This window comes from Ictalurus furcatus, chromosome 23 (assembly GCF_023375685.1).
Source record: "Ictalurus furcatus strain D&B chromosome 23, Billie_1.0, whole genome shotgun sequence".
Classification (NCBI taxonomy): domain Eukaryota; kingdom Metazoa; phylum Chordata; class Actinopteri; order Siluriformes; family Ictaluridae; genus Ictalurus; species Ictalurus furcatus.
This window is the reverse complement of record NC_071277.1, coordinates 5,659,076-5,674,477: the sequence shown is the minus strand read 5'-3', so window position 1 is coordinate 5,674,477 and position 15,402 is coordinate 5,659,076. Positions and strand designations below refer to the sequence as shown.

General features: G+C 38.2%; 1 protein-coding gene across 4 annotated transcripts in view; it reads right to left on the bottom strand.

Moving 5' to 3' along the window:
* Positions 1-5,216: 5,216 nt before the first annotated feature.
* Positions 5,217-15,402, bottom strand: part of vipr1b (vasoactive intestinal peptide receptor 1b) — a 69,046-nt gene continuing 58,860 nt past the window's right edge. For 2 of the 4 annotated variants that reach the window (XM_053612075.1, XM_053612074.1), the window contains exons 12-13: positions 14,973-15,014; positions 6,669-13,499 (exon numbers count right to left, since the gene is read on the bottom strand). In XM_053612075.1, the coding sequence (XP_053468050.1) occupies positions 13,305-13,499; positions 14,973-15,014 (237 nt within the window). In that variant the 3' untranslated portion in view covers positions 6,669-13,304. The other 2 variants (XR_008384501.1, XR_008384500.1) reach the window with 2 other exon arrangements.

The window sequence follows — 15,402 nt, the reverse complement described above, 5'->3', positions numbered from 1 at the left end:
CATGCATGTCTTTGGACTGGAGGAGGAAACCAGAGTACCTGGAGGAAACCCCTGCAGCAGGGGGAGAACATGCAAACTCTGCACACACATACCATGGCGGGAATCGAACCCCCGACCGTGGAGGTGTGAAGCGAATGTGCTAACCACTATGTGCGCCCTGTCATGAACTCTGTTTTGTCCATGTCCCCTAATCATTTTTTACACCTCATTCTAGTTTGTCACTTTGTTGTTTTTTCTCCCGTCTCAATATATTGTGTATGACTCCTTTGCTTGTATTGCAGGTACATGCAGTAACTTTCCTTTTTTGCTCCAAAGTCAATCTGGTAGCCATCGCACCGAAAACCGACAACAATATTGTAAAGAAAAGAACTATGTAAAGAAAACTGTTGCCTGTACATATTATAATATTTTTAATCACCCTGTATAATTTCAAATAATATTTCTATTCTGGTTTTGTTGTTTTAGAGTTTTACAATCTGAGGTCCTTCCTTTGTTCAGAGTTTGTTCCTAGATAGATTTGTGCTGTGAAGCCTTCTCCATTTATCATCAGTGCAGACAACTGAATGAAAACGTACCGAATATGTATGTGGGTTGAAATGTGAAACTGCTCCCCATCATACTTTATCAGTATGTGCGACTTCCTTATTTCTATATTCTGAGAGGGTGAATACGTTAGAATCAAAATTGCACCAAGGGAAGTGCAATTTTCCAAATTTGTCACAGTGAAGCACTAAACCAAGGAGCAGTTCTGCTTTTGGTCAGTCGAGATTGAATTTAAATGGAAACATTTTCTCACCTGATGAAAGCTAATTTAATAGGTTTTGAACATTGCCTTCGCCAAACCTAATCATATGTGGGATTCGTAAGAAACTGATTAAAGCATCCAGTAGCAGAAAGACAATACAGTTAATGAGAAAATGTTTCACGCTAATCCTAAAAGGAAATGAACTATATTCATTATTTAGAAATATTTAGCAATATTACATTTTCCAGTGCCACTATTATTATTGAACAAATTTAGGTCATTTGATGGCAAAAGTACTGTATGTGTGCCCTATTTTGTCCCACTTATATGTACAGGACAGTTTAAACTCATATATTTTCAGGATGTTTTGCTTCAGCCAGCTTCAGCAATTCAATGAGATGGAGGTGAAGGTGCTGACATGAACGTCCTACATTACCAATCTTCCTCTGTTGTATTTTGGGTTATTGCCATGATGAATGATCAAACATCTTTTGAGTCTGAGAGATAAACAGACAACATTCTTTAATTCATCCATCCATCTTCTATTCCGCTTATCCTTTTCAGGGTCATGGGGAACCTGGAGCCTATCCCAGGGAGCAACAGGCACAAGGCGGGGTACACCCTGGACAGGGTGCCAATCCATCACAGGGCACAATCACATACACATTCACACACCCATTCATACACTACGGACACTTTAGACATGCTAATCAACCTACCATGCATGTCTTTGGACTGGGGGAGATAACCGGAGTACCCGGAGGAAACCCCCACAGCATGGAGAGAACATGCAAACTCCACACACACAGGGCCACGGTGGGAATCGAACCCCCGAGGTGTAAGGCAAACGTGCTAACCACTAAGCCACCGTGCGCCCCTTTCTATAATTCAATTGTCTGTCAATTATTTTAAGCTTTCCAGAGTGCTCAAGAGAGCTACAAACACTAGTCTTACAACTTTAAGACTTATAGGCAAAGCAAAGGATAATATAAAAAGGAAAGGAACCAATGAAAGTCTGTGAATACCTTCCCCTTTCTGATCTATTGCCTCTAGCACAGTAGCTAGTCTCTGGTCCAATGAGTTGCCGCCAGATAAATCACAGATTACATCTGCAGATAAATTTACATAGATGCATGTGATTAGAAGCCATGCTGGTTCATGTTTTTAAAACTACAGATGGAGTATTAATACAGTTTTTCATACTTTTATCGGCTCTGTTAAAGTACTTTTACTCTCTGCTGTCTAATGCAAAAAAAGTGTTGAGTATAAAGAGTTTTGAGATGTAGTGAATAGAAAGTAGAGGGATTTTTTGTAGTAAATAAAATCAAAAGTTATAAGTGAACAAAATTCTAAAAGAGTACAGGTGCTTGAAAACTGCACAGTAACCAAGCAATTTAACTTTCTTATTTGGATACCATTTGTTCATGACCAATACTACAGTGGATATAAAAAGTCTACACACCCCTGTTAAAAATTCATGTTTTTGTGATGTAAAAACATGAAACTAAAGTCCACTAAAGTTCTGTCAGAACTTTTTCCACCATCAATATGAAATAACGACGTATACAAATTAAGTGAAAAACAATCAGAAACAATTTAGGGAAAAATAGGAAAAATTTAAAAACTTACAATAACCTGGTTGCATAACTCGCACACTCTTTTATATCTGGGGATGTGGGGTTTTTTCACAATGAACGAAACACATTCAATTTCATGTTCAGAAGTAATTATCATACAGCTGTCATCAATGAAATTATTCTGATTAACCCCAAATAAAGATTAGCTGTTCCTTTAGGATTTTCTTCACATCTTCTTGGTTTCATCTGACTGCTGAAGCCATGGTCTGCAAAGAGCTTACAAAGCATGCATGAGATCTCACTGTTGAAAGGAATCGATAAGTAGAGTGGTATAAAAGAATTTCCAACGCATTAAATGTACCATGGAACACCATGAAGGTCATCATCAGCAAATAGAGAAAATGGAGCACCACAGTGCCATCATCAAGAACAGGATGTCCCTCTGAATTTACAAAAGGAGAAGACAAAAACTTACCAGGGAGGGTTCCAAGAGTCCTACAGCAACATTAAAGGAGCTTGCAGGAATATAGCACTGATTACTCTGTGCATGTGTCAACTTTGGGCTTTGAGGTAGGGAGAGTAGACAGAAGCCTTTTCTCACAAACACCATCCAAGCCCAACTAAATCACCCCAAACCATGTGGCAAAATATGTCATGGTCTGATGAGACCAATTCCAAAAGGTATATTAATTACACGATTTCAAAAGGTATGTTTGGTGGAAAAAAAGCACCACAAAAAGAACACCATACCCATGTTGAAGCATGGCAGCATCGTGTCACTCAGACTGAGTACACTCAGTCGGTACTTCGGCGTGCATGTATGTCCATAAATCCGCCAGTGTCTTCTCTGTGCACCTCTGTGTACAATCATTTAAAATAAATGTTTTCCTGTGACCCCCCTGCTACCGCTTTGCAACTCCCAGGGACCCCCAGGTTAAGAACCCCTGATCTACAATGTTTTTGCAAGAAAGAGTGGGAAAATATTTTCAAGTCAAGATGTGCCACGCTGATAGACTCATACCAAAAAAGACTGAAAGATATTTCAGTTAAAACGTTTGAGTTTTTCTTTTTCCCCTATAAATGTTTCTGATTGTTTTTCATGTCATTTTTATACGTTGTAATTTCATATTGAGGGTGGAAAACACTTCTGACATCATTTATCTGGTGTGTAGACTTTTTATATCCACTGTACATAGCAAATCCTCCAAACGCTTTCATTGTAGCACTTTTGGGAATAAATGACAGGAAAGAAATAAGTACATCAGAGCAACAATAAGATAGCCTTGTCCATGGGAGGTGTAAAAATTCCACTACCGAATAGTGAACAGACAATATCATTCTGTAGTCTCATTGATATACCCACATACTAATCCAGACCTGGCTAATCCTGGGAGCACCTCAAGCAAAAAGCCTGACGTCATACACCACATGAATCATTTGTACTCAAATGAGCAGAAAAATGGTGGAATAATGGATTCAGCATAGAGGTGGGAGGTGGGGTGGGTAATGAGCTCACTTAAATTGTATTACTTGTATTAATTCTCTGTGTTCAACATTAATCTCGGTTCTAAAGAATTCAGCATGAACACTTAGATGTCGCAAATTGGCAGGTTTTTGCTTTTCGCTGTTGTATTCTCATTCGACAGGCTTACATTATACCAGAATGCTGAAAAACCTAAAACGGTGGATATTAAATGATACAGATTTATTGATTTGGGCCGGCGCAGAGCTTTTAGACTTGTTGAACAGAGAAAGTTGTTTCATAGAGCTCTTTGCTGCATAAATATTTCAACCCACATCAATACTGCAACATGCTTTAAGGCAGGACACCTGTTATAGCTTCGGAGTGCACCTTAAGAGCAACACGTGATGTGTTCATATGAAGACTGCATGTATTTGAGTTTCCGTCCTGTTTCCCTTCATGTGAAATGGTTAGAAATAAGCTGCAGGCTTCTTTTCTCTAATTCATGTTGCAGTGCGTCATCATTTCTGTTATGCTGGTGAACTGAAAGGTCACCTGAATGTATCATTGACTCCAAGGACAGCGGGTAGTAATGCGACTTCATTAGAAAGCAGAATGAAATGGTACACAAGCTGCATCATGCGTCAAGGACTTCACTGCTTTTTCAAACTGAATTTGAGTCATATTTGAAGCGCTGATTCCTCATTATCCACATCTCCACATTATCCACAATATATGTTCTACCAGTTGCATTTCTTTAGTGTAAATATTACATTTACTATCTCCTTAACTGCCTAACATTTTATTACTGCTTACAGTATTGTCAAATATTGCATTAAAAATGATATTAAAATAAATTCACCTCTCAAGTTGACCACTGGAGTGAGGATGTTACCCAGACGCCAAACTCATGGTGATACTCAACTGTTCCACAAAGCAGTTGAACGTGACAACGTCACCGAGTGATGGGATCACAAAAGACCAGAAGGAGCAGTCTAGAAGTTGAAGAGAAGTCTTGGCCTGATCCCATACTGAGCAAGAACATACTGCTGCACACTTACTTTGGAATATCATAAGAACGCAGACCTTCCCAGTGGTCTTGTCACCTGGCCCAGGGGTGTGCAGCCGTATGCTTCCTAGTCTATTTTTGTAGAAAATGGGAATAACTAAACTAAACCGGTGGGAGGCACTACGATAACAGGTATCAAATCTATGGAGTACTCTGAATGAAGGGTATCATCCAACCGGTAATCACTTGCTATCAAGGGTCAGCTTGATACTAAGGAGCTCTTGGTTGTCAACATTACAGTTCCTCTCTGTAAATATTAGTTTTTAGGAGAAGAATGTAACCAATGTAAATTTGGAAAGATCTCTTGATAGCATGGCTCAAACCCTAATAAACTCCAGCTACAACTGACAGGAAGGAATTTGGATTAGAAGTAAACGTACTATGATTGAAGCATGTTTTCTTCTCCAGGGGATTCTGTGTAGAGAAGCTTTATAGAGCAAGGTTAAAGGTGCTGATAGAGTACTGGAGAGCCAGTAGAAGATTCTTCTAACCACAAGAGGAAAGAGATAGGTGAAATCAACACTGCTGAGCTTTAATAACCAATGTGTTTACATTAACCTTGACAGTACCACATGACGGATGCACTTCTCCAGGGTATTGCAGGGTATATATGACCATGAATAATCTGCTGAGCAAGTTACATTTATGAAAACCCGAAACCTAGAGGGGGCACTGGCAAGACCATAAGGCATGTGCTGATATTTGTATTGTCCTGAAATTGTTCAAAAAGCAGTTTTTAATGGACCCCCTTGCCGAATGAGGTTGTACACACTTTGTAGATTCAGGGTGGTGTTGATGTGTGCTCTGCTGCTGGAGTGTGGCAGGTACCAAAGGGAAGGGTATCTGTACATGTGAGTAGATGGAAGTGCAAAGGTGTGGTATTGGGCAGTAAGTCTAGAGCAGATGCAGGGCTGAGGTGTAGGCAGTTCTGTAGCCCTGGTCTTGCTGTACATCTTACGAGGTATCTCTTTGTGGGTCATGGAAATGTAGAACTTGTTTTTGGATCCACAGATGCCCAAGAATGATGGTATGTTTAAGTTGAAGAGTGGAATTATTTCTTTGTGATGAACTTCAGAGGGCAAACAAGGGATTGGCAAGCCAAATGCAGATCTATAAAGCTCCTAGCCTCACCCTGAAATAGAGCCTTCCATTGTTCTATTGTGGGTTGAACTGGTGAGTTGATCAGGGACTATTAAAATGACTCATCACAGGTATAGTGCATGACTTTTGTGAAGCTGGGTGAGCTCTACAACATACATGTAGATGGCCTAATCAACAGATTCCTGCCTGTAGCCACCTCCATTTGGGTTTACCTCCCAAGACAAAGCTGGTTCAAGATGTTCACAAGAGATTATTGAGAGATGATGGTGACCTTTAAATGTAGAGGTCGTTGCTGTCGTAGAAGCTGTAGATGTAGCTGTTCAACTTCCATCAGCAGTATCCACTGTTAAAGGCGTCTTCTGTAATAGCGATGCAAGGATTCCACAGGTATACCAGCACCTGAAAGGAAATTATAATATACAATCCAAAACAGAAGAAAACACAAGGTAACATGAATTATATTAAAAACAAAGCTTGGCTTCTGTCAACATGGTAAAGAATATATTAGCTACACAACAGACCAATGACTTACATTTGCTCATATTGCTCAGACACAGAGTGTTCTTCCTTTTCTTGATAGTTATATTTTTACACATCTACACTTAATATATTCTTATATCCTCGAGCAAAATTATTTGTACCTGAATATCTTCACATAGTATAATCAGCAAGTCTAACCACTGAGGATCAGTATCAGCAGTTCTCTCTACAGGGGAAATGCAGAAGGCACACAGTTGGATCACATAAAAATAGACCTGTACAAAGCTGATGGCATCTTGAAAGCAAGAGAAAAAAATATTAGGCTCAGTTGATTTGCAAAGGAATACAGGTTCTGACATGTGGAGGTGTTAAAATACAACTCTTGTACACTCGTGTACATTTCAAGGACTGTCAATGTAATTTTAGTTACAATTAATACACACATTGCACATTGAGTAATAGTACAGAGTACAATAATTCAAGTAGTTTATTGGCAATGGTATAGTGGTAAACACTGTAAAACAGAATTGGAATAGTTTGCTTTTCATCTTACAAAAATACCATACAGCGACAATACACGTGAGCACATTTGAGCTTGAGTACAAAAATAATCAGACTATTTGGATATGGTTGGATAAATTTGCACTCGTCATGTATAGTGGCTGTGACGTGCCGTGTACTGGATATTGCATGTGCAGCATGCATAATGCACTGAACTGTTTGCTTCACTTCGACAATACACAAACACAGATTAATTTACACAACATCCAGTTCTTCAGCTGTTCATGTGTGTAAATGGTACATTGTTAAAAAAAGCTCATTTAATACCATTTTACTAATCTTAATAAAACCTGTACAGCACCACGGATGGAAACTTTTGGCATCTTGTCGTTTTGCGACAAAATTTACATGGCCAAGTACACGACGTATATCTGAACTAAAACTTGAACACAGATCAAAGCCACCTGATACTCTGTGAGGGCGTACATTCTTTTTGGCAATGAATGAGAGGTCATTTGTGTTGTTTAAACATTGACAAACGCTTTAAATAGTTGTGAAATGAAATCTCATTTTAATGTATCGTACAAAAAAAAAAAAAAATGAAACTGTAAGTTGAAGTTATTTTACACTGTACCTGAACACAATGGCTGTAGAACACAAGCTGAAATAAAATACTTTTAAACGTAAAGTGTTGAGATAACTAAGCTGGTGACCTGAACTAGCTGCGAATTAAACATACTCATCATTTCTTTAACTGAAATACTTCCACTTTACAGCAAATACTTTCCACTAAGTAATCCAATGCAATCCACAAACAAAGCAGAAAGAACATACCACAGTATATATTAACTTCGTTATTGTGTTCGTGATGAGCTCAGAGATGATACAAGTTCTTTAAGACAATGATACTCAAACTTCAGACATATTTTAGACAACACTTTATTTGAAGGCTATTAATATAAGGATTTTTGATCACTTCCGTAAGCACTGAATGAGATTTAATAATACATACGTATGTATACAAGGCTTGTGTTAGTATTTAGAAGAACAAAAAGAAATTAAGGGGTATGAAGACAATGACACATGAATAAGCACTGAATAATGCATTTAGTAGATTATATCAGGATTATGTCAGATACTTGACAGTAAATTAGCAACGGTTTAAAGTAATGCAAGATAACTGATTACTTCAGAAAACTACAAATAATTCAGAGCAAAAAATGATGAATTTTAATGTCTCCAAACTTAAGTGATAATCAAATAACGTGACTACTGACCCAAGCCTTACATATGTACTCATGCATTATTCTATATTTATGTTATTCAGTGTTAATACATGTAGGTAGCCTTCAAATACAGTGTTACCAAACGTTCCTTAGTGTGTGCTTTATGTACAGCATGTGGTTTGGACTGGTTGTTCTGTTAGCTAGACACAGACAAGAACATACAGGCTAGGCAGTGAGAAAAGCATCATCTTGAAAATACAGCCATGGCATTTTTATTCTACCATAAATACACAATTATTCTAATCTTGGATTTTAATCTACACTAAACATCAACATCGACATTTTGGATCCGTTTTTGACAGATCCGGTTTTACTCGTTTTCTTGGATGTAAACTTCCAGCTTGGTTTCGCTGTTTATCGCTGAATGGGATCTGACGTCGAGCCATAAAAATGTCCGGTCACGCTTCAGCTTTAAGTGATAAACCAACGCAAACACAATCGCAAAGAACACAGACTCTGCTTGTACGACAAGGAATGATACCTTATGGGAATGATAATGATAGTGCAGAGAAGGGCATTCAGCTTATAAATACATCACGTCTTTCTCGCTCCCTCACACACACACACACACACACACACACACACACCATATACACATACTGTGTAGTTTGGAAACTCATTCACAAAATATGCAAGGTGTCTGGGAGAAATGTCACATTTTCTCTCTACAGTGTATCTCCATTTATATTTTGGATAGTCAACAATCCACTTTTGGTTGTTATTTGTTCATGTAAGAAGAAAAAAAAAAAGTCCCAGGAGAGAAATAAAAGCCTTCTGGAATCTCCATGATCTACACAATCAGTGCGGTTTCCTCTGATGAGTATACATTAATCATGTTGAATCCAGATCCTGTTTATACAGCAGTGTTTTCTTGTCCTGCTGCTGTTGTCTCTCTGTATTGCACATTTTAGTGTGTTTCCTCCTTTGACACACATCATAATGATAATGATAATGATAATGATGATAATGAGTCTTTATTAATCACGTATACATTTCAGCACAGTGACATTCTTTTCTTCGCATATCCCAGCATGTTAGGAAGTTGGGGTCAGTGCGCAGGGTCAGCTATGATACAGTGCCCCTGGAGCAGAGCGGGTTAAGGGCCTTGCTCGAGGGCCCAACAGTGGCAGCCTGGCAGCGCAGGGACTTGAACCCATGACATTCCGATCAGTAACCCAGAGCCTTAACCGCCAAGCCACCACTGCCCCATTTGACCACCAAGACTATATAAGGTTAGAAAGTAATCACTATGGTCCAGCTTTAAGTGGCCTCAATGTGGTAATGTTTATGACTCAAACACTAGAAATCAAGCCTAGTGTCTATTCATTGTTAGTAGACATGGACACTGGATACGGTCTATTCTTAAAGAATAAATACAATGACCTTACTATGTCTGAAAGGGATTACACTTTAAATGCCATTTTTCAAAAGCTGGCGTTTTACTGTCGCACGATCACAGACGATTATGTAAACACGAACGAGTACCGCGATTTGATAATGAACAAATGGACGAAGCGAGAAAAATTTCCCAACTCTGCCTCTAGTTTAATTTAGTAGCCGCTGTTCACTTAGTCTAATGAGAAGCAAACGAATGCAAATGTACGAGCTGCGAGTTGTGACCTGAGGTAGCGATTAAAACATGAAATCTCTTTCGAAGTGCTTATTTGATGCAACTCCACTCTTTGGCTGTTTTATTTATTATACTTTACAATTTAATATGACTAAATATAATGTTTCTTAATTGAATTTGACCAACATTTAAGCTGGCCTGTTGCCACAGCCATATTTTCATTAAGCATGAAAAAAAAAAAAAAAGGAACAAGTTTTCCCTCAGTTGTTCTTTCTGAAATGCTTCCTGCATAGACATAATAACTTTAGATTGGACCCTAATGATTACTTTCTAACCTTATATAGTCTCGGTGGCCAAATGGATTCCCAATGCACAAGGGTGAGTTAGTTTTACCACTGAGCCGCTATCTGAAATTCCCTAATATAGTGCGCTGTATGTATGTACTTATGTAGTTGTGTTATTTTGTTGTCATGCCCGAACCCTTAGCTGAGCATATTAGTTAGCAATTGTGAAATCCCACAATTCTCTGCAGTAAGTTAATGCCCAAACTGTGTAAGCTAGGGTACAGAATACACACAATACACTATGCTAATGTTGAGAATAGAGAGTTGGGTGTCATTTCAGGGCAGGAAATGTTTGTATACTAATGCGATATAAAATATATTCTTAGCTGCTCTGTCTGTAACATTTAGCCAGCTAGTTCTGAGACATGTTCCAGCAGGAAACACACTAAAACGTGCAGATTATGGCAGTTGATGGAGCAGATTTGGGAAACACTGCTGTACAACATAGTGGGTCCCTCAAGCACAACACAATCACATTCAGTTACACTGCTGTGAAGCAGAGAAGTAACTCCACATACTTAAGTTATGGTGCTGTATACTTTCTTCAAAGTAAACATATGACAACATATTCCGAATTAAGAGCGACACTGACAACATGAAGCAGCAGTGATGTTATATAATGGAGAGTTCAGCTTCATTACTAATTATTTAGTCCTAGTTGGGAAAAGAAAACAGCAAAAACAGTATAAAATGTGGGAATATAGTAAAAAGATTTTTTTCAGTGTATTGTATACTGTAGTGTATTACTACAAACAATAATTTCAACATGTCTGTACTGAGAATAGAACAGAAAGTGTGTTTAATCTAGACTCACTTATAATAAAGTTTAAGGGCAGCTGCAGAAGTCCATCAGTAAATGTTTAAATACATGAATATATAACACAGTTTTATTTAACACTTCAACACTGGAGAAATGCAGTAAAAAAAAAAATACACTTTCCCAAAAGGTTTTGTGGTTTCTACCTGCAAAACATATCCACAAAACCTGTATATATTTCTCTCTGAAAACAGAAAGCAGTCGCATCCCTTAAAGGATTAATTATGCAGATTTCCACAGACCTGAAACTAAACAATTCATGAACGTTGCCTGCAAAAAAATACATGATTTGCATACACATTAATTGTTCTAATTAAACAACTGCTCTTGCAGTGTAAGTAAGTTTGGAGTGAAGAGTTCTGTTAAAATATTTGTACAGACGCCTGTCTTTGGTAATGGTTAATCATTTTTATTTTATTTACACTTATGTAGTCTACTTTTTCTCTTAGTACCATTTAGGCTTTTGAGCCGTATCCATCTACATAGGGCCAATACTCATGCTGTTTCGTGTTGTTTTTACCACTTTGAGAACCGAACTATTGCGTATTAATACTATTGCGTAGAATATTTTTACCATCCAAAATCAAATCACTCAGCATCTTTGTGCAGAATAGCTACTGAACCACTTGAGTTGCCAGAACTGATTATAATGCACTGTAATAAATAAGTGTGTGTACATGCATACTCATAATCCAATTATTATCTGATTGACTCGATGTTATCCTAAATTAGATTAACGTCTTACTGGATTTCAAGAAATCTGATAAAGCTATCAGAATTTTGGGCCTGTCAAATGATTAGATCATGTACAGCTGCAGTTTTCAGATTACTTGCAACATATGTGCGTTTATTGTGCTGATTGTATTATTGCCATCTGATTTTTTGCAGTTTGTTCTGTATGCACTCACTGGGCTTCACTTATGAAGTTGAATACAAACAGATTTATTCGTAAATCGTTTGATCAATCGTCTACACAAGAAATTTGGTATTCATGAAAATGCCGTAAATCCGGGGGGAAAAAAATGTTTGTAACCTACTCGTGCTCCCGAGTGTGAGTAAACTTACGCATGCGAAGACTGACTAATGTAAACCTCGACTAGATCGACTTCAAATCATATAATTTGCATGGATTACTGCACTTTTATATATGGAACATAATGCTGAGTCTAAATGGCGTACTTTTATATCGTTTACAGCGATTAGCATACGCTCTTATCCGGAGCGTCTTATCAAAGTGCTTTGGAGTCTCATCTTCATGCTAGTTCACTAGGTCCAAGACAAAGAACATTTTGTGAAAACCAGTCGTTTTATATAAAGAAAATGAGCCAGCACGACCCTGCTGAAAAAAAAAAAAACCCACAATAGAAACCTTCATAGAATTTGTAATGGTTTTAATGGTTATAATGGGAATTATAGAATGGAATATAATGGAAACTGTAATGGTCCTTGTGGGCCTCTACTGTTAATGTGTTGCCTTCTATTGGTGGCATGTTATGTCTAGTGGATATAATAATGGTAATGGTTTTAATGGTTAGCTGATGGTTTGTAATGGTTTGCATTAGTAGTGGAAACCAGTACAATTTCTGTAATGGTTTCTGTTGTTTTTTTTTCAGCAGGGAAAACCATGAATTAAAATAAAAAAGACAAATTCAATTCAGTTATGAAAAATAAATGGTATAGTATAAACGGAGGGCCGGTCTGTCTGCGCATAGCTGTAAATAAATGCCTCAGCTGATGGAAGATTTAGCCCTCAGTTATTGTTATTATTAATATTATATATTATTCATTCTTTGTATTGGCAAAGAAGTGAATCTAAATCATTTCCACTTCTGCCTTTCAGCCTTTTATCCTGAACGTTCATTTTTGGCTCCCAGCTGTCTGTGCACTTGACCTTTTATGGAGTTGTGTGGGCGTCATACATGCAAATGAGCCGTGTCGGGAACGCACTTCGCACGTGACAGGTGAACACCACACGCACGCAAGTATGAAGAAAATCAGCCTTTCCGAAACTTTTGTAAATCCGGCGGTAAATTTGAATTGGTAAATGAGGCCCATTGTTTGGCTGATATTTCTAACACTGGTTACAGCACATCACCGCAACCGCATGTCACTGATGCAACAGTTAAAACGAAATTTATGTTGTTATATGGAAATACCTTTTCAACATTCAGTTCTGAGCCAGACGTAGCTCATATCCCTAGAGAATGTGCTGTGGAGTGCTTGTGGAACCCTCAAGCCATCTGAATTGAGAGGAACTTCACAGAATTCTGCACCCATATCCTGATGCGTACGACACACAGCATGAGCGGATCTACAGACGATTATTGTCCTGTGTCAGGTGACTCTGCTGAGCTATATGGTGATGGAGGAGTCGTCGTGGCAGGTGGAGGCTCGCTGAGTTTTAGGGCTGCACCGCGTCAGCATGGAAATCTGAGTGGAAAAGTTGTTGCCGTTGCTGCCTATAGACGGGTGCTGGTACTTAGTGCCGGAGCCCAGGAACCTCTCCAGATGCCACCTTCTCCACTTCCTCTTGATCTCAGCCTGAACCTGAGAAACAGCAGAGAGACAATGAGATGGGATTATGAATATGAGCAGTGTTGGGTAAGTTAATTAAAAAAAGTAATCCGCTACAGATTACTAATTACTACTTTAAAATTGTAATCTGATTACATTACTGATTACTGCATGGAAAAAGTAATCAGATTACTTTCAAAACCTATCAAACCTACAAAAATACACTACAAAGTGAAACTCATAGTTCTTTCAGTAATTTTAGCGTGCATCAATGTATGACGTGATCAGAAAAAGTTGGATTTATTATAAAACTTGCCTCAGGTGTTGTCACTGTTTGTAGGACAACCAGACAGATAAAACATAAATTTTTTCTAATTAGGCTAGTTTGGTGTCGTTAGCCAAGGGAAGGCACAGCTAAGCTATCACTGTATGGGTTTAGCTGCTACAGTGCCATGCAAAGTACATTAACTTTCCTTCTGCTCTGCTCATATCGTGTTCACGTAAACTGGAACTCATGTAGACATTTACACACCTGTGTTTTCCTGCTCAGTATCAGAGGATGTTACTGTTTCAGTTTCAACCCCTTCAGTGGTTTTTAAAAAAAAAAAATCGGCATACAGTATATCCATTTTTCCTCACTCTGACTGTGTGAGCTAGTATTTGGCAGAATTGAGAGACTGTCAGCCAATAAGACACGAGCGTTTCCATGTATTTTCCTGTAAACCCTGTCTGATTGGTCTCGCCTCCGTTCACTGAAGATATAAAATTACAGGCGGTCTTCTTTTACTGACGTTCAGTTACGTAGTGACGAACCGCACCATGATTTATTTAAAAAATGCATTTTACTTAATATTGTATAAATTTGTAATGCAAGTAACGTAATTTTATCGACATCGGTAACTGTAATCAAATGACATAAATTTTAATTATAATGCGTTACATTACTGCGTTATCAGAAAAAGTCATTCGATTACAGTAACGCGTTACTTTGTCACGACTTTGTGTTACACCCAACTCTGAATATGAGTGTGTAGATTTTCACATACCCAGTTACACCAACTGAGTCCGCAGTTACTTTTATTAGCAAGTTCAAAAGGTTAGACATGCTCTGTTTAATTTATTCAAACGTGCCTCATTAATGTGTCTAATGAAAATGTGTTGAACATGAAAAGTTCATCCAAGCAAAGTTTTTCTTTTCAGTTCATCTTTAGGACACAGTTGTTTTGTTTTCCAAGGCAGCGCAGTATGCCAGAATTAGCAAATCAAATTAGGAAATAGGAACAAAACTGGAATCTAATATGAGCCAAATTAAACTTCACAGACCGCACCCAACTTTTAGAAGAAAAAAAAAAGTCAGAAGTCAAGTTAAAGCTGTAAGAATAAGACACTACCAGTCTAAATTTTGCGCAATTATTTACAATGAACATATGACAGCGGGACATTTCTATTATGGATTCATTCTAATGCTTCGTATAAGGAGTCCAAATCATTTAAAAAGCTACCTACCTCTCCATTCAAGAAGCAGTAGAGGACAGCCACTACAAAGCCCTGTAAGTAGAGTAAGGATATCTTATATACACACACATCAGGGAGGATTTTTTACATGCTCATTCATTCAACACAGCCTCCTGGGAACTAAACAAATTGATTACACTGAGCTGTATGACTAGGGATGCCTGTCAGTTCATTTATTCATGGAACGTGACTGTGACAGCGTAATTAGTATGTGGGAGGCCATTCCTCTCCGACTCATGCAGTAGACAATAAGGAAAGTTGACACATCATGGTTTCTGAGACTGCAACACCCTGGAGACGCTGCCTAAATCACGCAATTACGCCTTCTACTGAGAAGCTTATTTAAAACAGAAAAAGAGGGTGAAATTAGGAAACAAGCTTGGCTGAAATACAGTCAAAGTGTGTGGCATTGAGATACTGA